At 35.5% G+C, this 27557-nt stretch overlaps 1 protein-coding gene across 4 annotated transcripts; it reads right to left on the bottom strand.

The window, feature by feature from the left end:
* Positions 1-27557, bottom strand: ASPH (aspartate beta-hydroxylase). 4 transcript variants are annotated; one of them, XM_008591555.1, is made up of 6 exons: positions 23745-23894; positions 19243-19392; positions 17769-17813; positions 16165-16233; positions 3142-3183; positions 1-836 (listed from the first exon to the last, which is right to left on the bottom strand). In XM_008591555.1, the coding sequence occupies exons 1-6, from the start codon at positions 23758-23760 to the stop codon at positions 475-477; spliced, it is 684 nt and encodes a 227-aa protein (XP_008589777.1). In that variant the 5' UTR covers positions 23761-23894; the 3' UTR covers positions 1-474. The 4 variants fall into 4 exon arrangements, with proteins under 4 accessions (XP_008589777.1, XP_008589776.1, XP_008589774.1 ...); XM_008591554.1 differs by lacking the exons at positions 1-836; positions 3142-3183; positions 23745-23894 and adding exons at positions 10016-11092; positions 27145-27557; XM_008591552.1 differs by lacking the exons at positions 1-836; positions 3142-3183 and adding an exon at positions 10016-11092 and having other exon boundaries at positions 23745-23890.

The following is a 27557-nucleotide window of genomic DNA, read 5'->3' as shown; positions in this document are numbered from 1 at the left end:
GGGAAACAGGGAAGCAGGAAGGGGAAGGAGGAAAGGAAACAAAGGACAAATAGAGAAAAAGATGACTTCCTGTCTACTGGAACATTCAGCAGACTTGAAAGTTGTAAGTCACTCTGCAGAGAAACACGATGTAAAATCTCAACATTCTTGTTTGTTTACCTCCAATGAAAGTATTCAATATATTAATAAATCCATTACAATTCACATTATTCATATACATTTACCTGAATATAGGATCAATAAGTTAATATAAATAGAAGTTTTTTAAAAGCTTCATCTTTTAAACCTAGAAGCATGAGACAGTATGTTTAAATTTCAAAGAATCTACTTATTGAGCACCAACAAATACATTCAGAGGCTAATTACGCACCTTCCCCACCCCCCCAACCAGAGCAATACTGAATGTTCTATGCCCTGTAGCAGCAAATCGTAATAGACAACACTGCCATTGCCTGGGACGACGACATCAGAGCTTCAATTCTTTGCTTTCCGGTCACTTCCCTTTGCTGAGTGTGTAGGTCTGGTGGAGCTTCTCCTTTCCTTTCTGTCATCTTTGTCTCTGGATGCCACTTTACTAGAAATATCCTTTACATTTGTTGATTTCCCTCTGTTTTCCTTGGCTTTACTACTTTTATCTAGGTTCATTTTCTCCTTCTCTCGGTGATTTTTACCCTTAGGAGACTCTTTCTTGGACATATGAGAGTCAGCACTTTTCTTATCCTTCCGGTCACCCTCTTTTTCTTTCTTCCCTTTTCTCCTCTCTTCATTTTTACTTTCCTTCCTTGACTCAGGTTTCTCTTTTTCCTTCTTGAGCTCTTCCTTAGTGAGTTCTTTAACTTTCAGGTTTTCCAATCAAAGGAAAAAATGTTTATTGACAGCATCTCTTAATTCATAGAATAGCAACTTAGTGAAAAAGTATTGTCTTTATCTCCTCATACACAGGAACTACTCATTCAAAAAGTTACTTTAATTCACTAGTTTTTAAGTTGGCTAAAAACAGATGCAAACCTCTATACAATATCAACTATAAAAGAAATGCTAGAAACTTGCCATTCTATTTTTCCAACTTGAAACATGATATGACTTGTCTTAAAACAAAGTTAACATGCAATATTACTAAAGTGAGTCCATCTATAAAGGCAGCATTTTACACAAAGTGTTAACAATTCACACTACACAATTATACTGACATAATTAAAGGAATACTGGCAATGTAAGAACAAATTTTTCATAACTTGTATTTGTGCAAAAATAATTTAAATTTTTTGAACAAAAAATCATATCCATTAAATACATACACTTACAATCCCTGAAAAGAAATATGCACAAATGAAAACTAAATACCATTTTATTTTTTAACTAAGCAAAAACCAATTTCCATGCACATGAAATTTTAAAATCATTATCTATAGTGTTTAAAATGGTAAGTGGAATTTCTTTTCTGCTTATATTCAACATCATAAAACCAGTATTCCTTTAAGTATATTGCCCTGTTAACTTTCGTGGAGCCACTCAAGCCAACATGTGTGTCTTCCATGTTTACAGGGGAGAAAGAGCACTTAAATGGAATACAAAGGTAATTCTACATCTTAAGGAAGATACTACTAAGAGTGGTTAGCAAAAGCTCTTTCATTAGGAAATCATGAGAAGGTGTTCACTGTACAAGAGTACTTCAAAGAGTTCATTTGGAAAGATTCGTATTATCTTTCAATTCTATTTTTCCACAAACTTTTTCACGTATAATAAAGTATTTAAGCAGCAACAGAGAAAAAAAATTTTTTTAATATAATAAAATGTGGAAAATGTTTTTGTCCATCAAAATCATGGAAAATTCACATAGCACAAAATGTCATTCATAATGAGCACTGGATTTGTGTTGCTCACTAAAGGAAGCATTGTATCTTTCTAAACAGTCTGATAAAATCTTGATTAACCAACAAAAATATCACATAGGATCTTTCTGTTAATTTTTCCTGAAAATCTTATTAAAATCCTGTAAGAATACAGAACAGCATTCATACAAAATCATCCTCAGTCTTCACTCTACTTCAATGCTCTTTGTAGAGCAACACAGATAATGACTTTGCAAAAGAGTAAAATTTGCATGCAACGCTATCAGATCTTATGCTGCAAACTGTTTTTTTTTTTAAATTAAATCTTTAATGTTTAATTTGCCTCCCTAGATTAAGAAGTAAAATTATACTTTATTTATCATTTATTTCATCATTACTTACATAAGAATAAAATGATAAAAATTCTTTCTTCCCGGGAATTATTCAGGTGGGATACAAGGTTAAAACATTAAAGTTTCCTAATCTTAAAATTCAAATACAAATCACAAAACCCTGCAAATCACACAGTGAAAGTCTCACCTATGCATATTTCACCAAAAAACAAACTACAAACAATATACCAAGCACTTGAACACAGGAATATCACAAGTTTATTAAAAAACATGCACTTTGCCCATGCCCCTCATTCCAAAGGACATAAATATTTACATGTGAACAAGAAAAACCACAGGGATATAATGTAGGGCTGTAATAGTGAGCTGTTAACCTACACATAATGGTTGACAAGTATAGTAATTTTTAGCAAATTAAATATCAAACACAGCTAATTCTATATCAACATAATGCAGTGCTCCAGATTATAAACATAAGTTTTCATTTTACTTAAAACTACAGATTTGAACACACTAGTTTTTATTGTGCTCTTAGACAGTGTCAAAGAAATTAAATCAATCACAGATGACTTCATTTTTTTCCAACAGTAATTCAAAAAGTCAAACTAAGAAAGGTTTTAGATAAGCAATGTAGGATGTGTATATGTAAATTTAATGTATAATACATGTCATGTTATTACAAATATGATATTGTTATAATATATATGTACCTTTAATTTAAAAACTGTCAAAGTTTTGGTAAGATAAAAAGGAAATCACTTAAAAGTATAGGCTTGAGGCAGGTCTTCAGTGAAGACTTGGGAAAACTGCTTATGACCTAAGGTGCATCCAAGACCAAAAAGCAATCATGTTTAGCATTAGTAGTTGCATTTACATAACATATCCAGAAAAATGTCATGCATTTTCAAGCGTTAAACTTGATTCACTCAAGGCTAATTTGAAAAATAGAAAAATACCTTTAGCCTTAGTTTTTCTCTTGGCTACCCCACCGGTTCCTTCTGTTGGTATTTACAAGATGAAAATAGGTTATGAACAGAGAATATTAAGGGAATTAAAAAATACGTATCTATAAAAGTTAAAATCGATGCCTCCATGAAACAAATTAAACTACTTTAATTCAACATTACAAAAAAACACTCCTTGAACATACAAGTTTCTATTATTTGTCACTTCAAAGCCTTACTTTCACTTTTCACAACACATAAATGACTGTAATCAGCTGGTGATTTAGTCAGCTTCACAATTTGCTTGAGACTTTTATGAATTATGGTCTTTAGAAGTACCTAATTACCACTGGAAATGGCATTTCACTCTTGGTCCTGGACTTCTGCTCTGGTCACAGATGATCAATTACAAGCACAATGGCCACACTTCCTTACTCAATCACACCTGCCATCCAAAAAGGATAGCACAGCTTGACAGAATTTTCATTTTTACTATCTGAACAATTATCGCTTCCCCCCATCATTTCAAACTTTCTTTAAAAAAAAAATTACACAAGCAAATAAGAATTTCACTCTAAAAACTTTGCCACCACTTTCTAGTTCTTCTCTTGGCAAATGAAAGTCCTGAGAATTTATTTTTGACCCTCTAACAAGTGTTAATATCAAATACCTCTCAGTGCACTCCTATTCCAATGAGGCTATACGTAACTATCCCACTAAACTGATTTTCCCAATTCTATCTCCTGGTCACATAAATGCTATTTTATATTTATATGTCAGCAAGCTTTCTAAAGTGGCATTCCAAGTTGCCAATCCATTTCTTAGACACATCCATGTTGGAGGTGTGGTGCTCACTGCTCATCTCCTGGGGGAGGGGGCATGATGCACAACCTGTCACTCAAGAACTAAGGTCTAAGGTGTGGTCAGAAGAAATCCCCCCGAGGCCATGTGACACTTACTCCTGCTGTACACTGTAGAACCCATTCCATGTGTTTCTCAAAACCATGATAATACTCCCACTTTTAGTATGAGATGTTTGTACCTTTACAAATTGTGCAAATCACCCTGCATTCCTAAATTCCCTCCCTTTTCTCTACTCACAGCAATTTGTTTCCATCAGTTGAGGTAATCCATTTGAGAATGGTAATTTACTTTGGTTGAAATATCACCATCATCGTTCTTCAAAAAAAGTATTAGTATGTCTTACCACTGTCCACATCTACAAAAAGGTGACTGACTATTCTATACGGCTACATCTGTCCAATCACTTGAACTACATAGGTAACCATAATCAGGGAGTGTGTATAACAATTATTTTTCACAGACAAAACTTGATTCTTTCCTAAACTCTGTCAAAAACAGCATGCCAGCTTATAATTCAGACTGCTATCTTGGACTACTCCCCACTAAAGCTTATTTCAGAATAAAATATCAAATCCGTTTTTGTAATGCCAACATTTAAATACATAGGTATTACTCAATGTGTAAAAGAAATCAGCAGAAAGCATTAAAATACACTTTTAGGACTGCTGGCATCCCCTTCCCTCACCCCTGCATGTGCTGGCATGGCAGGCCCAGATTTTCCTATTAAAAGCAGAGTTATAAACGTCACTACCCACCACACTGTTAGGATCTAGTCAAAAAGAACTACAATGATGAAAAGGCTGGAGTTAACTCATCATGAACAAGCCAAAATATTAGATTAGGATGACATTAGCGAAACAAAAAAATGAGGAATACCTCATTTAGAACTCTTCCAGTTGGGTATAAATCCTTAAATTCCAAATAATCATCTAGGATACCTTTTCAGAATGTAAAAAATAGTCAATAATTTTTTAACATTTTTGACCTAATAAAGACTGAGCTAATAATTTAAACCACAATTATCATGTTCAGTCTCTGAGAGCATACAGACATGAAGAAAACACAATACCAAAAGCAGGAAGTCAACAAAGGAGCCCCCAAGTAACAATGAAACAAGAGGGCCTTCAAGAAAATAGTGTTCTAAAAGTCAAACACCCAGTTTTACGAAGGAAGGCATGAAAAAAGATTTAGGATAAGGACACCATTGAATTACAGTAGTTACTAAATGTCCCCTAAGGTTATTCAGATTAGTTTCACAAGTAGAAGAGGCAGTCCCCTCAAAAGGATGAGAAAACACAGGTGCAAAGGTAGGTGACCAAAACCTACAGTGCTCATGGGAGCGTCCCTTACCCCTAAGAAGAAAACTATCATCTACACAACCTCCCAAGATTCTGAGGGGACAGAAAAGGAATAAGGGTTTGAAGGATTACGTCTGTGTTTGTGTTTTTGGAAACCAGAAGATGCAATGTCTGAAAAAAGTCTGAGATAGTAAAAAAAAAAAAATGTTGTGAATTGAAGAGAGAGGATGCCAATGAAACCCAAGCCAGAGCTGAAGTGTTTTTGGAAACCAGAAGATGCAATGTCTGAAAAAAGTCTGAGATAGTAAAAAAAAAAAATGTTGTGAATTGAAGAGAGAGGATGCCAATGAAACCCAAGCCAGAGCTGAACGCCTTCAGAAAACAGAAAGCAAAATCACCTCTACGAAGGAATGAAATGATCCTGGAAGATGGAAGGGCATGGAAAAGGCTTAGAACACCTACTAAAGAGAACAGCTGTCAGAGCAGTAAGCACCCCACAGACGTTCGATTCAGGTACATTCACAGTAGATATTTTTTCCAGCAACAATGTGAAGCACATTGGAGGAGAAAGGAGTCTGTGGTAACCCAGGATTGGTGACAAGATGCAGAGGAAGAAAAAATACAAGTGCGAAAACATCAGAGAAGCTGCCTCAGAGAAAACCACAAGGCAAGTATATAATATAATACAGACTGCTTTTCTACCCTTAATTCTTGAATTAAATTCATCATTTGTAACTATGGCTGATGTGGATTCTCCCTACGGTGTCAAATATAAGCAAGTATACCCTATTTTTCTCCTTTTCTCTCTTTACTACTGTAGGCAATGCCTGGGAAATAATAAGGTGTGGGAGGGGGAAGGGTAGAAGGAGCCAATTCCATCAAACGATAAAATTCATGACAACACATGGCTCTTTAAAAATAGTCTCCAAGTTGTATGGAGAAATTTCTATCAATTAGAGCTGAAAAGGAAGCACCTGGGTATTCTGTAATCCCTCTAAATAAAAGTTGCTTTTATTATTAGAATACATTCCAATATAAGACAGTCATGAAAGAAGCTTTAGGATGTGGTAAAAGTAAAAGAGAATGGCAAAAAAGTAACCACAGTATCACTTTATTTCCACCCTTGTATGTCTATTCTGATGGCTTTTAAGGTGATTACTGCTAACAGCTCTGCTGGCTATTTGGGAATTCCTATACAGAACTTTGAAAAAGGCAGGTCTATATTCTTCCCTTAGAACATAAGTGAGTTGCCTAAGGTAATTTAGGCTATTTTTGCAACTGCCTCAGAGCCGCTATGCCACACACATTTCCAAAATGGAGTGTTCTGCCTGAAATTAATTGTTTGAATCATTTAAGCCAACGGTTGGACCTGTGGTTCAGCCACATGCAATACACATGATTTTAGAAAGCTGGCTGGCTCCATTATAGACAGACACAGTAGCTACTGCAGACTTTCAGACAGTTGGCTCTAGAATTGGCAGGCTCGGTATCACTTCAAACTCAGGTCATTTCCATCACTCCCATAGTCCCCTAGTATCACTTTTAGCCTCAGTTTCTCATCTTCCTCCTTCCCATACTGGAACATGATAATCATTTCAACATTGATTACACATAGCAAAAAGCGGCCCCAAATGCCTTAGTAATGGTCCTGTGGACTGGGCAGACTACTGCTCCAGAACAGATATCTAGTCTTGGTAACATGCGTGTCAGGACACTACACCAATTTCCTTTTAAGTTTTAAATAGGTGTAATGATAATGTCATAAACATTCTTGAAAAAGAGGAAGCTACTAACCCACCATAAGAAGTGGGGAAGGAAGGATAAGAACATAGAGAACTGAAAGACCAAACGAATAGGAAGGGGTTACATCCAGAGACAGGGTAAAATGAGGGTAAAATGCAGATTGAAATACAAGTGAGATACTGGAAAGATCACCCAAAGACCTTTGTTAGCATAGGTTAGTTTGCTATATGAACTTCAAAATGTCACTTCTCTTGCAAAAAATATGTCCAATACTTTTTACCACTTATTTAAGCTGGTTGAAAAACAAACAAACAAAAATACCTCAGTATTTTGTTATGCAATGAGGAACTCCTGAGGTTCTCATTCATCGAGAATAAAAACAGCGTATGATATTTTTCATACGATTTTAATGAAAATCATATATTGGGCTCAGCTTTGAAGAGGGATTCAAATAAAGCCTAAGACCTGGTTTCTAAGCTTAAAGGAGTCTACAAGCTAGTTAATATCTACTCTTAAGTATTGCGTGGTTATCTCAACAAATAACAGAGGCAGAGAATTTGGTATATTTGTTCCATCAATCAACTCATAAAAGTAAAGTCTCAATCATTGAGTTTCTCGTAAGTGCTCCAAATATGTATGCATTATGATCAAAGATGATTCCACAACCCAACTTCTTACATGTTTTATAGACTTAAGTAATTAGCCCAAAGTCTCATTAAGAAATGGTCATTGAGTATCAATTCCCAAAAGGTGTAACTACCAAGTGATAACATTAAGAATAACTGGCTATGCTATTATTACTATTTGATAATTCTCCAAAGTTACAAACATCAGGACACACCAGGAAACTGTTTTGTCTAGCGAACTGTACATAAAAATAAAACATCTTTCAAACATAAAAAGAGATTTTCTTAAATGTCTAAATGTAGCTCTTTAAGACAGGGAGGTAATTTCCAGACTAAAGAATCAAGTACAAGATGAAAAAGCAGGACCGCCCAGCATTCCACTATGTCCTTGGCACCAAGGCATTTGCAGGATTCCCGCAGGCAGCAGGTGATAGCCAGACCTCGGGGATTTAGCAAGATCAGCACCTAGAAAATGCTTCAACTGACTTACATGCACCACTCATGTCCCAAGGAAAATCAGGGCTGAAAGAAGCTAAAGTGCAGGAAAGAACCCCCAGAGTCTCCTGGCTTGCTTTTGAGCCAAATGCCAGAGAACCCAGTGCCGTATCAATCAGACACATGAGAGTGTATCAATCAGACACATGAGAGCGTATCTAAAGCAAGAACAGCAACTCTGAAACAACACTACATCTCAATACAGAGCATATTCCACAGCATTTCTTTGATGGTTCAAAACTAAAAAAACATACAGTAAATATAGTATGACTTAAAATTCTGTAACTATAAATAAATACTCAAATGTACAGAATACAACACTGCCTTTTTTAGAAAGTTCTTAAGTTTAAAAGACATGAGCTAGGAAAATATTTATATTATGAAACAGACTGTTACAAAATAAATCCTCAGAGTTAAGAATTATAACATATATAAGTAAAACTTAAGCAAAGTAATTTTGATCCATTTCAAGATACTTCATACTACAGTTTTGCAAACAACTTTACTTCCCCCCCCCCACCCCCCAAGAAGCCTTAGGCACAGGTTGAAGGAAGTCACAGAAGTCAGGGGTTCTTTAGCTACCTGTATTTCACCTCCATCAGAGGCTTTTCAAAAGGGCTGATTAGAGGCAATTGAAAATAAATGGCAAATTATTATCTCACATTCTTGTTTATCGCTTACAAAAATAAAGCACAATTAATTTCTGTACATAAAATATGTATTAGTACCATGACAAAAAAAAAAGCCTGATGAGATATTAATGATTCTAAACATTTTTAACACACAATTATTTACTTCTCATAAACTGATCAAACATCTAGAGTTAGTAATGACACATTAACAAATAAGATTGCTTTAAAAAATATCTCTCACACATTTGGCTGAGTGAATTTCATTTAGAGTGGGGCCTAAGACTGCTTTTGAATTTAACCTAATAAACTTTAATATTTTACAGTACTAAAACTCGAAGTGGAAGACATAATAAATATGGACAGACATTGAATAAACTTTTGGAAAGAACATTAAAAAAAAAAAAACATTTGCTGCAAAACATTCTACTAAGTGATGACTGAAGAGCTTGAATATATCAAAATGATTAGCTTTTGACAATCAGAAACATTACCAGAATGAAACTTATTTCCTGAATAATTATGGAAAGACAAACTACAAACTAGAGTTTTAGCAGCCATTTAAGCTTTAGGAGATCATTGTCCAATGTATGACATGTGTATCCATATCCAAGAGTAGTTATATAATATAAAAAAGAAATGGAGGGAGAGCGATCTCAAAAAGGATGTGCATCACGGTCACAGAGGTTTAATTCCCCTCAGAACAAATGGATAAATAATTCACTTATTGAAAGTAACTAAATATGGAAAAACAAGGAATGAATATTTGAAAAGTACAAATCACTATAATTAAATAAAATGTTTAAAATGTAAACATTTTCAAATTTTAAACTCTATGAAGAACTAAAGCTACACAAAATTTTAGAGAAGCTCAAAGAGATTTATAAACATAAAACACCACTCCTTCAAAGAGTTACAGACACCAAAAGGTCTTAAGTCTCATCCATTTCAACCTAAAAGAGCTTTGTTTGCAGAGTAAACAGGTTTGTGAAATCTCACTTTAAGAAATTCATTCTATATATAGCTAATGCAACTGCTTTTGCTATTACTAAAGCCAACTTATTTTAAAGAAATTGATTCAAAGCTGTTTTTAAAGTTTTCTAACAAAAAAAAATTTACCCTCCTAAAAAAAATTACCACTTTAATAAATTTAATTTACAAACCTAAAACTCATAAGCCAAAACTGATAGCTAATTAATAAGTTAGTGAGGAAAAAAAAGAAAAAAGACTGTTACTTAGAATGAATATTTTAATATGTACAACAATATTTAAGATAACACACAGTCACATTTTCCCTCTTGTGCAATTAGCCTGCTTTTTAAAAAAATACAAACTACTTTCTCTGGTAGCATATTTGGAAATAAAATTAAAAATAAATTTTGCTTTCATGGACAGATATTCAAACAAATTACTATCTGAATACAGTAATTTAACTACCCTAATGCAAAAAAACATAGGGCTATTTTTAAATTATTTTAAAAGCACCATAAATACAGAATTTTACACTGAAAATTGTATGAACCCATGTGAGAAGTCAATTTACCTAAACAAGTCACAATAAAAAAATCAGTTTTTTAAAAGAACTATCATTTTACACATCAGTCATGTTAAAGATCAACAGAGAAGTTAACTTATCATGCCAGAAATGTTTTTACAATTAAGTATATTAGAATCATCTTAATTTAATAGTGTGTTAGAAAGACAAGCATCGAAGGTTAACCACAACACAATTTGCTACTGTTAAATTTCCAAATTTAGTTAGGTGAATACATAAGTTGAAAGAAAATGATACAGAAACCAATTATACCACCAAGGACATAATTTGCAATGCACTTTGTAGAAGACTACAAGAATGAGGAGTGACACTCTTTTCACTCGAAGCGGGGGAGCCGAGCGAGGGACTAGCTAGTAGCTACACTGGGCAAGATCACATGGTTGACTTTTATCAGTAAGATCACAACTGCCCCGCTGCACATTAAGCCCTGGACAAGCAAAGGAAAGAAAAGGAAAAGGAGATTGCTTCAGGTGTTCATAAGCCAATGACTTCAGTCCCTGAGCCAAAGTTACTGGTTATGTAAATCCAAAATGACACAGGTCTTTCCCTGAACCCCTTCATTCTGTGACGTACCATCAACACCATCTGCGGTTTCGCTTCCTTCTTCTTCTTCTTCTAGCATTTCAAAAGGAGTCATTATATCATAGAGAAATGAGAGGAAACCATAAAACCAATCTGAACTTTCCTCTGCTAAAATATTAAGGACTTCCTCAAGAGAATCAATATTTTCATTACTGCCATCTTTGGTCAGGCCTACATAAGAATAAAGGAAGAGAGAAAGAGAAAATAAGGAGAGCAGTTAGGTGGAAAAAAGAAATGGAGGGAGAGCGATCTCAAAAAGGATGTGCATCACGGTCACAGAGGTTTACAGAAAAGAAAGTTTGGAAAATAAAGAAATCAATTAAGATGCACACCCTACAATCAACTCTCAATCATTTACACAAAAGGAAAGCACAACTTGACCAGTTCTCACCATTCCTAGCAACCCCGAACCAGGTTTGCCTTTCTCTCATTAGACAGTCTTGACTTGAAAAACTGACACAATTCTATCAGCCAAAATCAATAGACAGTAATGGGAAGAATCCATTGACAGTAATGGGAAGTGAGTAAAAGCAGTTTCAGGGGGAAAAGATACACTGTATACTTCTGACAACCTCCAGATTTGCTCACTTACCAACCAGAAACTATGGAGAGTTGATTACACAAACATTTATGTATATATCAATAAATATTTATTGAAAATAGAATGGCTCATTTCCTCAAACTTTTCCCCTTAGTACCTGGACTTAACTTAGGAAAACAGAGTCAGTACGACTAGCAGGATTACTGATTATAGCACCCACAGATGGGTATAAATGCACTCAAATTATGTAACTCAAATATCTTTAATGCTAAAAAAATTAAACACTTAAATTTTAACACTATTAAATATGGTAGTTCTATAAAACTCTGGCAACTGGGCCAACCCCGTGGCGCACTCGGGAGAGTGCGGCGCTGGGAGCACAGCAATGCTCCCGTCGTGGGTTCAGATCCTATATAGGAATGGCCGGTGCAGTCACTTGCTGAGCGCGGTGCGGGCGACACCACACCAAGGGTTGCGATCCCCTTACCGGTCATGAAAAAGACAAAAAAAAAAAAAAAAACTCTGGCAACTGGGCCAACCCCGTGGCGCACTCGGGAGAGTGCGGCGCTGGGAGCACAGCAATGCTCCCGTCGAGGGTTCAGATCCTATATAGGAATGGCCGGAGCAGTCACTTGCTGAGCGCGGTGCGGGCGACCCCCCACCAAGGGTTGCGATCCCCTTACCGGTCATGAAAAAGACAAAAAAAAAAAAAAAAGAACTCTGGCAACTGACTCAAGGTCCCGTAATTCTGCCCAATAATAAGGGCCAGCTATTAATAATAATTCACTCTGCCTACTGATACGAAATTTGATCAAGGCCTTACAGTCATTTGCAATAGGAACATTCCAAACTCCTCTCCCCATGAGCCTATGAAATTAGCTTCTATTGCAAAGCCTTCTGATTCCTTTTGTTTTTAAGTATTGAACCCAAAACAAGTCCTCATGATGGAAAGAACAAAGTATACTTTATTTTTATTATTGTTTTTTTGTACTGTGAAAGCCTGGTTTTGAGTGGAAAAGGTTTCTTGGCTCCAGTAGGTATGAAATCTACCAATACTGCTAAACTATAAGCAGCAAGGCCCCATAATTTTGAGGAGGAAAAACAGGGTGGAGGCTCTTGTACATAAGCAATGTGAACATTCATGACCAGGGAGCTCTTCTTATTGTAACCACTTTATTCAGTAATCTAAAGCTTTGGTAATACACAATTTCTCCACGTAGCATAACTACCAGCAATCAAAATTGGCATGTAAGGGATAATAATAATAAGACAACTAATTTGAATTTTAAAGATTACAGTGAATTTTCTTCACATTAGTCAATATCATGCCATTTTTCATGTAGCTGACAGGGGAAGCACAAATTGCAGCTGGTATTTAAATTATTCTTTGACAAGCCCAGAACTAAATTCAGCGTTTTCACTGACGTAACAGTGGACAAATGCTATGAACAGAGGAGATCTGTACTCTCACCCAAGTGTCAGTGGGAATAACGTTGTTTCTTCTTCCTGCCTTAAGCTGCATACTTAGCACAAATTTTTACTTTTCTCCGTTTTCCAACATATTGTAAGTACTTCCAAGTACTGAATATAAAATATAAAACCTTTCTGCCCTTCAGTATGGCAGACTGAAGTATGCAACAAATATGCAAAAGTATTTGAACAAAACTGTTTACCCAACCACACGGCCTTCCTATGGTTCTCCAGACAAAAGCACTAGTCCAAAGAGAAAAAGAAATATTCTGGGGTTGCACTTCTCCTTAACCTCTAAGAGGAGACCCCAACCAAAGAGGAGGTGTCAGTGCCTGGCCCATTGGCCCAGCCCTCTCCTCCCTCAGCCCACTCTCTTGCCCATTAATCTACGAACTGAACATCTGTCAAGGGTCTAGCAATGGCTGGCTGGCTTCTTCTTTGTCCTCCAGGCTACCTGATATGCTGCCGGCCAGCTGCTAGTCCCAGGACAGAAGGACAAGTGTGTAATCCTCAGGTGGTGTCACAGTAAGAAGATGTTACTCTCAGCATTTGGTCCTTGGGTCACTGTCCTGTTGATTTTATTTGCGAAACAAGTTTTCAAAGAATACATTTCTGAACAATGAAGTTTTCAATAACAAACTAAAATCAAAAATACTTTTACTTTAGATAGTATGGCCACAAAAATAGGATGCTACGTAAATGGAGAACAGGCTTAGTATATTTTCAGAGTGTATTAGAAGGGCCTTCGCTAGAAATAATAAAATAATAAAATTAGTGATGGCTATTGATTTGGATTTACTTACACATATTTAGTTCTCTCTTTATGTTTCACAAGAAAAGCCAAACATAAAAATGTGAAAGAAATGCAAATGTGAACGTGCACATTTCCCCAAATTGACAAGATCTAGACACACACAGATTAAGAATTCAGAAAAAACAAATTATAAAATAAATGCCAAGCCTGTGAAAGTTCAGCATTATCTCAACTATTACTACACCTACCATGCCAAGCTCTCCCCTAATCTCTGATCTCCTACCTTCCTCTCTCCCCTTGGACTCCCTCTGCCTTAATCCAAAACCTAAACCCTTAAGGTTTAAGCTTAACCTGAAGCTGCCTCTCCAATGAGAATGTACCCAGGAAGTCTGGCTTGTTTTTGGATAAATGCACATTGTATTTGCTCCCCTCGGAATCTCTCCCTGATCATACAGAACCCATTAATGTCCTGTACCCTCAACAATTTCACCAGGCTCTGTCTTTGTAAACACCTGCTTATAACAGAGGCATAACTAGGCTACTTTTGTCATAAAATTCAAGTTAAAGTTGTATTTTGTGCAGAGAATTCAAACACTAAGAAACATAAAGTTAGAGGTGATAAGTAAGCCTAACAATTCACCTTTGGTTTGTTTCATCTTTACTAAAGCCACAGCCAACTGGGAACTAGTACATGCACACAGTAAGTTTCTTTATCTCTGCCTTCGTGCATTTAACAGTCAAATTACCAAAATGAACCCTCAGATTCACCAAATTTGATTCTATCTCCAAGTATATAATTCTTATAGAAGGTACAAGTTATGATTGGCCCATACCGTGTATGTGCCTACCCGCAAATAGCAATTTTCAAATGGTTGGTTAAAAATTTTTAAGGGAATAAATTTTTGAAATCTAAAATATAATTCTAAAAATCAAGTTATTAATGTAATAGTGTGCTATAGAAACCGGTGTGTTCTACAGAAGAAGCACCACATTTTAATTTCGAATGGTTGATATTTCCTGATAGACCCAATAGCTGGTTTTAAGGGAAAAATAATCAATAAATTAGATAAGAAATAATATTATTTCTAAAAATGAGAAAACTTGGCCTACATGAAGTTGACTTTAAAATAAAAGGCTTTGCTGTTCAGAGCTCATCATTTAAAGTAAAGAAATACAATAGAGTAATAAGCCATTTATAGGCAAGCAAATACCATCGCTCTGATATATAAAGTTCTACATAATTTCATTTCTTTTATATACTTAGGATTATAGTTATCAGAGGATTTAATATATTTACAGTAACCCAAATTTAAATAGCTAATGACAGAATTATATAGAAAATTCCATTAAGGTTAAGACAGAAAAAAGAAATTTCATGGAAATTTCATTGTAAGTTTCCACTGCTAAGTAGCAAATGCTAATTGCCACTCAGCAGTCATAAGAAAATGTAAAAGAAGACAGGTCAAAATTAAGAAACTATATGACATTTAATCACAACAAAAATGTTTTTTTTTTTTAATATGTGGAATTTACTGTTTTAAAAGGAGGTGAGATTAATCTACTGAAAGTAGTTTCATTGGTTACAGATGTGGTATCCTCCCATTTTTTTTTCATGTCTATAAATACACAAAATAGTATCTCTAGAAAGAATTTATTGTGTCATTATTCTATTAAGCTTGGTATATTACACCATGCCATATCCAACATTTTTCTAAAGACTTTGATACAAAAATTTTAACACATATTGTGCTAAGGCAGAGGAAATGATACTGTTTAATAAGCAGAAACACTATCTCACCAGGCCAGACTATATACAATTTCCATATTGAAATTAGCACCGTCCTTCCTAGTAAGACAGCATTTTAAAGCAAATCAGGGAATGCCACATCTTTATTTATTACAAGAAATATCTCAATGATAGAGACAGGTAATTCTGATTACAGAAAGGGTCCAAAACTTCCAAAACAGGGAAACCTGGAAGACCACTAGTTCTTGTTTTTAATATTACCTTTAAAATATGCATAGGACATTTTAAAATGTTCACTGCCACAATTTTATTTCAAAATGAATTTATGTAAGCATCTAGAAATTTACATTTTCAAATGGAAGTAAATTATGTCAAACAATGCTAAAGAATAGCTATAATATTTGAAAACAGACTAGGACATTATCTATATGTTCAAATGTTAAGTTTAGAATAAAAAGTGTTTTAAATTTGAAAAACAGACGTGAAATTATATACTTATTAAAAATATATGTGTAAAAGCTATTTACTCATTCATTTATAAATTGAAGTGTGAGAGTCTATGGACAAATAATTAAGCCATTTAATGTCTCAACAGGAATGAAATATATGACTTAAGGGTTAAATATCTTTCATAAAATGTATACTATTAACACAGATACTATTAAAGCAAAAACATCCTTTAGTTTCCAGGATCTTACCACCACTAACAAAAAAATAAAATGGGTACTTGCCTAACAAAACTTTGGCATCATCCACGTCAAAATCTCCATCACCGTCAGCATCATAGACTCCTAGTTTTCCTACAAGAGGAGGAATGATGGATATGGAAACAACAGGGAAAACAAATTTAATAAGGTGTTTTCACACTTACTGCAGCCCTACACATCAGCCATAAATGTTACCAATCAATGCAATTCTTTGCTCTTTTAATCCCAGCAGTGCCAAATAAGTATCTTACCTAAAAATAATGGGCAATTCACTTAGAGATTTAGGAAATGTTCACATAACAAATTCTAAGAAATACAACTGAGATAACATTTTCTTAAGGTTTAATAATACCCTGATCTAATCACTTTAGAATAATGTTTTATTATGATGCTGAAAATATTTTATGTAAATTTTTTAACATAAGATACCATATTGACTCATGTCTAACAATTACATGAAATTTAATGTTTTCAAAATACGAAATTTCATCACATGATCAATATCTGAAGTAAAAGAAACAACCAACCAAGCCTCAAATAAAGATTAAAAGTAAATAAATGAACACAGAGTATAAGTACTAAAAATATGACAGTTATTTTATATTTTACAACAAAGATTTACAAAAGAAATATTGTAAATCAACCTTTAAAAAAAAAAAAGGCCATTCTGCAAATAAAGTGTGTGAAACTGGAGGCGTCCTAAAATTGCAAAGGAAAATTTAAGGTTATGCCACTTTAAAAATTTAGCACTGGCCATTTACTACTAAGGGGAACAAAGGCTTAAAATAGCTATGCTGAGAAGACAATACCAAGGCCTTTATCCTAAAAAATAGTAAACATGATTTTATGGCTTTAATGCTTTATCATCAGGAGCACTGTTATGCTTAGCATTTCAAGTGAGTCAAATACATTCAATCCCCTAAAAAGCATCCTAAATTAAGTATGACTTGCAATTCATCATAGGACAATGACTATGAAGAAACAATAATGTACAGCAATCTTTTAAACAGCATTCACAAACACAGCATGAGTACTGAAAAAACAGTTGGCAGCACTGTTACCACTTCTTTAATATAAAGTACATTAAAAGACTGCATAATAGCAGGCAGAAATTTTGGCCCAGAATAGCTATGGCAAATTTTTACCTTCTCAGAGCCCTTGTTGTACTTAGCAAAATAGTTAATTTGTATGTAGAAGTCTGATTATAAAGTACATTAAAAGACTGCATAATAGCAGGCAGAAATTTTGGCCCAGAATAGCTATGGCCAATTTTTACCTTCTCAGAGCCCTTGTTGTACTTAGCAAAATAGTTAATTTGTATGTAGAAGTCTGATTTAGCAAGAACATACACACTTAAAAATGATAATAATAACAGAGAGATGAAGAAGTTATCATTTCTGTTGCTAAGAAAACAAAAAGCACTAATCTGCAGGTAAAGGCTATACACAGTAAAGAGCTCAAATAATGCTGAAAAGATAGAAAATACTATCGTTCCTGACAAACTTATAAGGGGAAACTGGTCCTACCACTTACATTCTCTGACGCAGATGATAATTAAATTAGTAGAATAAGGATGAGGATCGAGAGACCAACACAAGTAGACTTAAAATGTATCTCCAATAGCCTACCTTGAAGTACCTCTGATAAGTTATAACGGAAGTCCTTTGCTTTGGCTGCGTGCATGTAAAAACACAAAGATTGTTACCTGTTCTTAAAGGTACAAATATTTTAAATCTCTTTCTTTGTTTAACATACATCCCATAGCAACATATCACTGTAAGTCAGCAAAAGCACAGATATACGCAGAAGTTTGTCTCCAAACTAAAATTCCCCCTCTATTAGTCTTTCAATGTATGCAGAGGCACTTTCCTTAAAGGAATAAAAATGAAATCTATATGATTAAATATCATTCAGCCATAAAACACAGTGAAGTACTGAACCTTAAAAACATTACGCTAAGTGCAATGAGGCAGACACCAAAGGCTATGTATTGTGTGATTTTATTTATATAAAATGTCCAGAATAGGCAAAACCACAGACTCTGAAAGTAGATTAGTGTTTGCAAGAGAGGAACGGAGGGGAGGACTGCGTGTTTTGGAGGGAGGGAGTAACAGAAATATTGTGCAATTAGATAATAATGATGGTTGCACAAAATGATGAATACACTAGAAACCACTGAATTGCACATTTGCAAATATTTACAATATTGAATTGTATATTATATAAATTTTACCTCAATTAAAAATAAAATTTGGGGGTGAAAGAAGGGACCAAAAAAGGGGGGGGTGGAATGTGACTTCAAAAATGATAAAGTAAAAATCATGAAAAACTGCAGTGATTATGGAAAGAGCATGACAAAAAGGAGGAAAAATAAGGACACTATCAGAAGTATGACAGCAACTTCCTCGGAGCAGAACACAGACCACACCTACGAAGGGTCTTCAGAAAGTTCATGGGAAAATTTGTATTATCTTTTAATTCTATTTCTCCATGAACTTTCTGAAGTATCTTGGTATATACACACAAACACACAGACTCATTATTCTCAGCATTTACAACCCCCTCCCCCTTCCACACACACCCCAACCCAACAGACACAGAGGGATGTGCTTTTTTTTTTTTTTTTTTTTTTTTTTTTTTTTTTTTTTTTTTTTTTGAGGGATGTGCTTTAAAAACCCTCTTTCACAAGGGGTTTTGCAAATTGTGTGGTTATAATCCATTAGTGGGTCCTTAAATAAATTCAGTGGCTTGTGATCAAAAATTTTTTAAATTTATAATAGAACAAAATCGAATAGAAATTACTGAGTAATGCATATAGTAAGACTGAATACTGTTTGATGAAACCTCTCTGTGTGATATATATACAACATAAAGTCTTATTATTTTTATTATTTTTCTTACTACAGGTCATGTTCAAAGAAGTTCAAAAGCCACTACTGTTTGCTAACACTGATAAAATCCCATTTTGTTCCTGCACGATTGAGAACCACTGAAAGGCTACAGAAATTAATAGCACCAAAAAGATGATAAAAATCTTTAAGATCACTAAGGGATGTCACTTACCCTCTTACAAATTCACTTAAACAATATCAGAATTCTTACCTAGAACTTCCTCATAATCAACAAGATCAAACCAAACGACAGCCACTGACGTCCAGACTCCCAGCAATGCAATGACCATAAACCATGTGAAAAATGAACTTCCAGAAAGTCCTCCTTTCCTCTCATTCTTGTGTCCTCCATGCCTTGTCTCTGTTTAGAAATAAATGTAAAATGTCATTATGTAAGGTTAGATCATTTCAAAAATAATTTTCACTTAAATTCTCACAACATGGTGCATAAAATAAAGATCCTGAAAACAGAAAAGTTTTTGCTTAAACACTCTGTATATAAAACTCTAACATTGAAGTAATGGGAGAAATAAATTAATGATGGGCTAAATAATGATTTCTTAAAATATAAGGGTTGATAAACATGTACATTTCTTCCAAGTTCTTCATGAAAACTACCTCAATATAACTACCTTCAAAGTTCACAACATGTCAACAACTTAATGAAAACATATAGAAATGCAGCAAATCCTTGTTAGTTTGTAGAATCTTAAAAATTCTGTTAACTGCCACAGAAGAAAATATCTCTTCCCTAAACTCCATATTCTTAGCCAGGAGAGAGAAGAAAGAAGAAAACTATTTATAGGAAATAGAGTTCAGGGCGGCAGAGGAACAAAGCACCATGACAATTCAGTCCTACTCCTCTGCAAGACCCCAGAGCCTAAGGAAGCACCGGAATAAGGATCCTTCACAACTGGTCTCAATGCAGGAAGCAGCTTCGTAAACCGCTGTCACCAAGTGTCATTTACCACATGTAATATGTCTAATGTACTTTATATTCTTCTGAAAATATTCTTCTTACAGCCCCAAATAAATAAAAACAATGAAAGTCATGTGATAGTAATAGAAAATAGACAAACATTGACCTTAAAAGGATAGACCATAATATTCAAATTTCCCTTAAAAAGAAATATAGTACATATTATATAAATATTAATACATAAATAAATTAGATATATCATATCCCAAAATGGCACCTGAGAAAAGGAAAGGTATATAAGCCCCAAATAAATAAAAACAATGAAAGTCATGTGATAGTAATAGAAAATAGACAAACATTGTCCTTAAAAGGATAGACCATAATATTCAAATTTCCCTTAAAAAGAAATATAGTACATATTATATAAATATTAATACATAAATAAATTAAATATATCATATCCCAAAATGGCACCTGAGAAAAGGAAAGGTATATCAAATAAATAAACTTAAAAAGAAAAAAAGTGGGTAGGCTTCTGTGGGGGTAGAGGAGCTCCACAGACTCAGTAGCAGTGGTGTATGTTTAATTTATTTTATGAACATGAAGACATTTTTTCTAAGACTGTATAAAAAAAAAAAACCCACTTCTACATAACATGTAGATATATTCAAACATACTCATCTGTATACAACATAAACTATAAGAATAAGCTCTTGCAAAATAACCATTTACCTCCAAATATGGAATTATAATCCTTAATGACTATGAATTTCCTCTCCTGGCTACTTATTGCCTCTAAAAATCAAATTTAAATTTTTATGAAAAATGAATGCCAAAACTGCAGTATTACTGGGTTCTTTTGTCTTATCTCCTCTTGGACATTCTGGAGTTGACACCAGTTTCTTCTATTGTTCCTCATTAACTGGAAAGTAGCAAAGCTAAATATACATAGTTCATCCTTTCATTCATTTATTCATTCAACATATTTATTCAGCATATGTGTGCCAGACATGATACAACTTTATCCTAATAACTGAATTTCCAAAATGTGTACGTCAGTAAAAGTATACCCAAGATGATGTAATTTAAAATAAGCCTATCATGAAAGAGCAAATAAAACAAAATAATAACTTGAATTCAAAGTTCAATTCTTTCTATATTTCTATCTCTTTCTTAAAGCAGAAATGAGGAAGAAAATTTCTAAGATTCTCAAAATTAAAGTCTATAAACATTTATCCAAGTTAATTCAGTGATACTCATTGGCCTGCAACACCAAATACAAGGAAAAAGAGGAAGGAAAATATTATATAAGTGCATGTGCCAAAACAGAGAGGGATCAGGAGCATGGAGGAGAAAGAAAGCCAAGCAAGCAGTAAAGAGTACGCCTTTACTAAGAATGTTTATGTTTATTTCAGACATGATTCTAACTTCAATCAGGTTTCCTAACTCACTGCACAGAACTACAGAGCAGACTTTAGAGACAGCATAACCCAGAAGGGTTACAACAACAAAGTACTGAGGGCAGGCAGGTCTGTCAGGGGCCTGGGGACCGGCAGCAGGAGCAGACAAGAGAACTGGAAAAGCATGTGGAGGGAGGCCAGTGTGACTGAGGCTTGCAGGCACCCCCCTCCCAGTCCTTAAATCATCCCTAGAACAAGGTAATAACTGATATTCACATTGATTCTGTTATTATGTTATTTTAATCTATTTAAGAATGTAAGAAATATATAATAAACCTCAGGAAGATTTTCATTCAGAACAGTTTTTATTAAACAGATTTGTCATGTTAAAAGCTAAATGTTACTTAGCTAGAATATTATTAGCAGTATTTTATGTATCCCTTTACAATGTCAAATAAATGAGACGTTCCTCCAGTATTATTAACATTATTACCATTAATATTTACTATTCCATAAAGGAACAAAAAACTAAATTATTGAAGCAAGTCTTTCCTAGGACATCTTTTTTAGGGGAACTTTTTAAACGAATAATATACATCACTTTGTAAATATGGTGTGTCTAGTCTCAAAGGGCAGATCAGTACCTATCCAATTACAGTGAACGAAGTCGAGTAAGACAAACCTTTCAAGAGGGTTTAAAACTCCCTAAGCAAACCTGAAACCAGTATTTTGCTCCAAAGGTATTCTGAAAGAATATCTAGTAGTTGTCCCTATTTTCTAAGACCAGAACAAATCTAAGAGTTTTCATTTCACTTTCTGGCTCCATGTTCAACCTGTAGTCCCACAGATTAGTCAAAAAGAATTTTCACTGGGTGTCCAGAATATGGCAAGAACTATGTGATTCATTTTTTTCTATGTTGTCGCATCAAAAGTACATGATCTCCAAATCAGAAAATGTTCCCATATACTACCAACCACAGAAAATTACTACGGCAAGCAATGCTCCAAATAGTCGGAGATGAAGATTCTCCAAAATGAAGACTCAGCTAGGAACAATAGGCAATTTTATTTATTTGGTTGAGGAAAGGGAAAATAGAAGCTGTACCCCCCAGCACCAGAACAGTAGTCAATTACTTAACTGGCTACGACTAACTGAATTACAAATGAATCAAGTTTTAGTTAGCATTATTCTGGGAATTCCATATTTATACACAAACTCTGTACATTAAAAGTTTAAAAAAACATAAAAACTTTAGAGTGTGGTGTTGATAACACCAATGTCAAGGGTTTGGATCTCCATACTGGCCAGCAACCAAAACAAAAAAACCAACAACAACAACAAAAAAAACCATACAAACTGTCAAGCAACGAATCAAACTATTTTTCCATGCTACAAAATGTTACCCTTGGGGAACCAAGAACTGTCAAAAGTGGGTTAGAAGTAACAGTTGAATTCACCTAACTATGCAGATTACATAATCCCTGAAAGGAAAAAAATGTCTTCTAAAAGAACTAAAAGTCAGATAATATATCCCATCTTCTTCATGGCTACATGAAGCACTTTATCAGACTAGTCAAGTGACCCAGTCTAACCAATTATTCAAAACAGTATTGAAAGTGGAGATGCTCATATTCTCTATCCTAATTGTAGAACCCTTTCAGTTGCTGCTTAGACAGCACAGAGAAGTCTTCACACATCTATTTTTTTCTTATATAAATTTTCAACATAATGAGCAAATGCAGTCTGCTTTCCATTAATGGAAAGACAATCTCAACTTACAAAGTAAGGCAAAAACTTAAATCCAACACATCATTAAAGAACACTTGAAGGTTAATGAATCAATTAAAAAACAAATAAAAATCTGGTATCTTTTCTTTACATTTATTGCCTGCTTCACAAAAAAGTAGGTCAGTTTCCATATATAGTAAGTCTTTGCTTGAACCAATTAAGTCTGCTCTTTAGTAGCAGGCTGGACTTACATACCCCTCAAATTTCCTATAATTTTATATGAATGCACACAAGTCTTTAAATTCACTGTAATTAACTTCAAAGACTACGGAAGACTGCTGGTACATTTTTGAAGTTTGTAAAATGTGGCCTCTGGTAGCACAGTACACTAAAAGATAGTCAAGATAAAAGGTAAGAGATAAAGTTAAGTCAAGATAAAAGATAAAGTTAAGATACCAAAACATATTTGGATTAAAGACAGATTATTCCATGAAAAATTCAACTACTGTGAAAAGTTGGTGTCTCTACGAGTTCAAAATAGAAAATGTAGAAGACACAAAGCACTTAGCCAAAAATGTTTTAACAGAACACAACTGAAAATAAAGCGAAAAATTGTCAGCTAGATTCAAAACCACTTTTAACTCACTCAAACAACAAAAATATACCTTTATCTTCAGCCATTTTGATTTCTTCAATCCATGAAGAATATATACTAAGGGGGAAAAAAAAATCAAAGTTCTACAGGTAGGTATTGGGCACGCCGCATACCCTTTTCTATTCGAGCTTTAGACTCTCCAACCCATGCATGACCACAGCCTCTAGAACTGAAATTGGACCTGACTGCAAACTCTGCTCACCAGTTATTTTTAGAGGCCTTTTCCTCGTAGCCAAATGCTGCTAATAACTCAGGCTGAAATGCACTCCTGACAATCTGACAGCCTTTCTCCCACTTAGAGGATTCCTTTCTTAGTTGGTCCTGTTGCTTAATACCAACCCCTAAAAAAAATCAAGCATTCTGAAAAAATGAAATGGAACAAATTGTTCTGCCAGTTTTGTTTTCTTGGAAGCAGACTTTTAATGGCTTTAGCTTAAGCACCAAATCATTCAAAACTGAAACAAGTCTTGCTATAAAATGTGGCCCCAAGCCTGGAAACAGCTTGATTTGGCTCTTCAGAATCTAATCAAATGCCTATAAGAAATGACTACTAGTTTGTCTAAATAAACCAGATCCAGAAATGGTAAGAAATTAACTAATACTCTGGAATTTTGATTCATGGATATTACCATCCCAGGAATAATCCTCCAACAGCAAAAGTAAAGCAACAACAAAAAATGTTTCACTAGAAAAGGAGGGAGAGAGGGCTGGAAGGGAAAGAATGGAGGGAGAGAAAAGAGGGGAGGGAGGTTGGGAGGAGGGGAGAAAGAAAGAAACCTTTAGCAGTAAGAGCAATGACCTAGGAAACACCATCTCAGAAAGGGAACTAGAAACAGATTGTACAACCATCTGCTGATTTTCTTCTACTTCTCCGCAACCGCAATCCCATCTCCAAATATTCTCTTCTGGGAAATAAAATCAACCCAATTTTAATACCGTTTATTCACTGATCTAAGATTAGCAGTTCACAGAATTCATTAGAGCTCTGATTAGTACACTCAATTTAGCACAAATAGTATCTAGAGCAAGACAGCAACCTTTCAAAGTTGTTTATAAATCTTTAATTTTTTCACTCAAATTGAAAGCTTCACAGGCAAATTAAACATTTAAATGCTCTGAAGAGAAGTCAGCAACTCATGGTACCGATATTTGATGGCCCAGATTTGGGACAGACTGAACTAGGCATCAGGACCAAATAAACAAAATCGACGAGGTTCTCAGGTGTCCTGGGAGCAAGTACCATTTCCTCCATTCCTTTCCTCAAGGGTCTTTCCCACTGAAGTTAGTCCTTGCTAAAATGTTAAATGAGAATTAATCACTTGTTGACAGGGGTTTAAGAAGACCCGTCATCCCACCACTGCACACATTTATTAGACAAATATTCTGGGAGCTCTCTTTTGTTGTTTTGGAGGGAGAGTGACACAGACACAAGAGACCATTCATCGGACCACTGGAAACCGAGCCCATGCACTCATATGGTGGGCAGCTTGGACAGACCTGGCTTCACAGACCTGGATTCACTTCCTGGCTTCTCCATTAACTTTGATTTGGAGGAAGTTATCAAACTTCCAGGCCTAAATTTCCTGGCTTATGAAATGTGTCTTGGGACAAACTACGCATGCAAATATTTGTTGAAGTTATCCATGCAGCAAATGTATTGAGTCAATCAGGACTAGTACACAAATCTCACCTCCAATTCACAGTCCTTTTCATAATCCTAGCTGTCCCTGAAACTGCCAGAGCTGCTAGGGCTTCTCTCCTTACAGGCCCAAGCAAGGCCAGCTGCATTTTAAACTACAGGCCTGTGGCCAAATGCTGAACTGAGACAACCACAGCTCTTAAATGTGGGTACAACTCAGACCTGAGGCTTCATCAACACAGCTCTGATTTCTCCTTGACAGATCTTTATCATGAATTTTCACATGTCCTATATAGTTAGCCTTCTCCTCCTTTTGTCTTTTGCAACAGGTGAATAGTTATTTTGATAAAATATCTTCCTCCTCAATTCACATGTTATTTCTGACAGGAAGATCAAAGAAACCTCTCTGAAATATCATTTAATCCATCATAACACTTTTTAAGGAAAAATAAATTCTGAATTCCAAGTAACTACCTCTTATAATAACAATCCATCTCTACTCTCTATTATGAGAAATGTTTAGAAAAAGTATAAAAATAAATGTAATTCGTATATAGAAAATCATGTTTTAAAAACTGTAGCAAAGACAACTGAAGTAATATTAACTATTTCTTATAATAGCTGCTGGGACTAATAGCAACTCCTAGGTCCAGGCAGAGACCAAACCTCAAACATGTGCCATGAGACTATTAATAACAGCCTGAGGACAGTCAAGACCATGAGAGCCAAGACTTCCTCCACTGGGTTGAGAGTTCTACCTCCCTCCAAAACCAGCCAGGTGAAAACCCATCAGCCCTCTCCTGCGTGAGCACTCAATACTTCCTACCCCTCGCCCTCAGCCCACTATCATTTACAGCAGTGCTTCTCAAGATCAGAGGAGCACTTAAGCCAGTCATTGAGGGCTTGTTAAAACATGAAGGCTGCCCCACCCCGAGGTTTCTGATTCTGCAGGTCTGGGGTGGAACCTGAGAACAGGCATTTCTAAGTCCCAGGTGATCTGATGCTTCTGGTCTAGGGACCAAACTAAAAGAATACTACATTAGTACCCCTAACTCCCAGGGTCTGGAGGAGGAAGAAAGTAGCTCTTGCTTTTACCAATTTCCTCACCCATCATTTCCTTATTATCCCTAGAAAAAGAAAAAGAAAAAGAAAATGAGAACAACAAAACCCTGTTCCTCTGAGGCCCTCTGTTCTGCCTCATGACTGTCAACCACCTCCAGGGACCCCACTCCCATTGTATCCTTAGCCACAGCCACGTGACTTTAATGTCCATCCCTGTGGCCAACAAGACAGGTTCTCGTTCCCTCTTTCTTCATACCCAAGGACCCTGCACCCATCCACTCTATACTCAGCACCCATCCTAACATGCTCACCACAGGCTTTGTCATAAACCCCACCTAATTCACCTCCCAATTGCATCTTCATTCTTGTTGGCTGGCACGGCCACCCTAACAGATTCTGCAGCCCTGCTAAGAGAGAGCTGCATGTTTGGCTCCATCATAAGGCCAGCAAGACATCATGACACTGAAAATACAGCTTTTAAAACAAAAACAAAAAACTTTTCATCTACATATGTACACGAAGTAAACGTGAGCAAGTGATACCATTCTAAATCTCATATTAAATAACCAAGATTACCAAAAGTAGCAAAAGGCAACACTGCAGACTCAGTAAACCTACTTAAACCTACCCCCTTGCCCAGGGAAAACCCCCTCTACATGCGAAAGTTCAGGTTCCATCGCTATGGGATGCACAGAAGGAAAACACTCACTCTTTGATCACAACCTCCTATTTCTCCAGTTTGTTCAGCAACTTCTTGGATCCATGGTTTTCTAACCTCTACTTTCTTCCTATCCCCTTCACCTCCTGCCCTCACATCCTTCCACATCCACCTGAGAGACCAGGCTCACCAGAAGTCACTCCCTGGCTCGCTGAACCCTCTCACTGCCCTACGCCTTCAGCACCTCCTTCTGCCCACGGACAAATGCAATCACTTGCCCTCTCCACGATTGCAAAGGCAGCTGGACCCACTGAATGAAAACCAAGAACAGGACACGGTGCAGCAGACTTCGCCAGGGCCTTGATACCGCCTGTCAGTCCTACATTTCTCTAGAACACTCACTTTCCCACTCTCCACCACAACCAATCCAAATGCCTCCTTCCGCCCCTGAAGTATTCTACCTC

The sequence above is a fragment of the Galeopterus variegatus genome, unplaced genomic scaffold (genome assembly GCF_000696425.1).
Source record: "Galeopterus variegatus unplaced genomic scaffold, G_variegatus-3.0.2 Scaffold7031, whole genome shotgun sequence".
Lineage (NCBI taxonomy): Eukaryota > Metazoa > Chordata > Mammalia > Dermoptera > Cynocephalidae > Galeopterus > Galeopterus variegatus.
This window is presented reverse-complemented; position numbering and strand designations above follow the sequence as displayed.

Excerpts from the sequence above, each read along its gene's own strand:
- ASPH (XM_008591555.1), bottom strand. Across the intron at positions 17,814-19,242 it reads TGATTATGAGGAAGTTCTAG|CCAAAGCAAAGGACTTCCGT; the intron begins GTAAGAATTCTG and ends ACATGCACGCAG. Across the intron at positions 837-3,141 it reads GAGAAAAACTAAGGCTAAAG|TTAAAGAACTCACTAAGGAA; the intron begins GTATTTTTCTAT and ends AAAACCTGAAAG.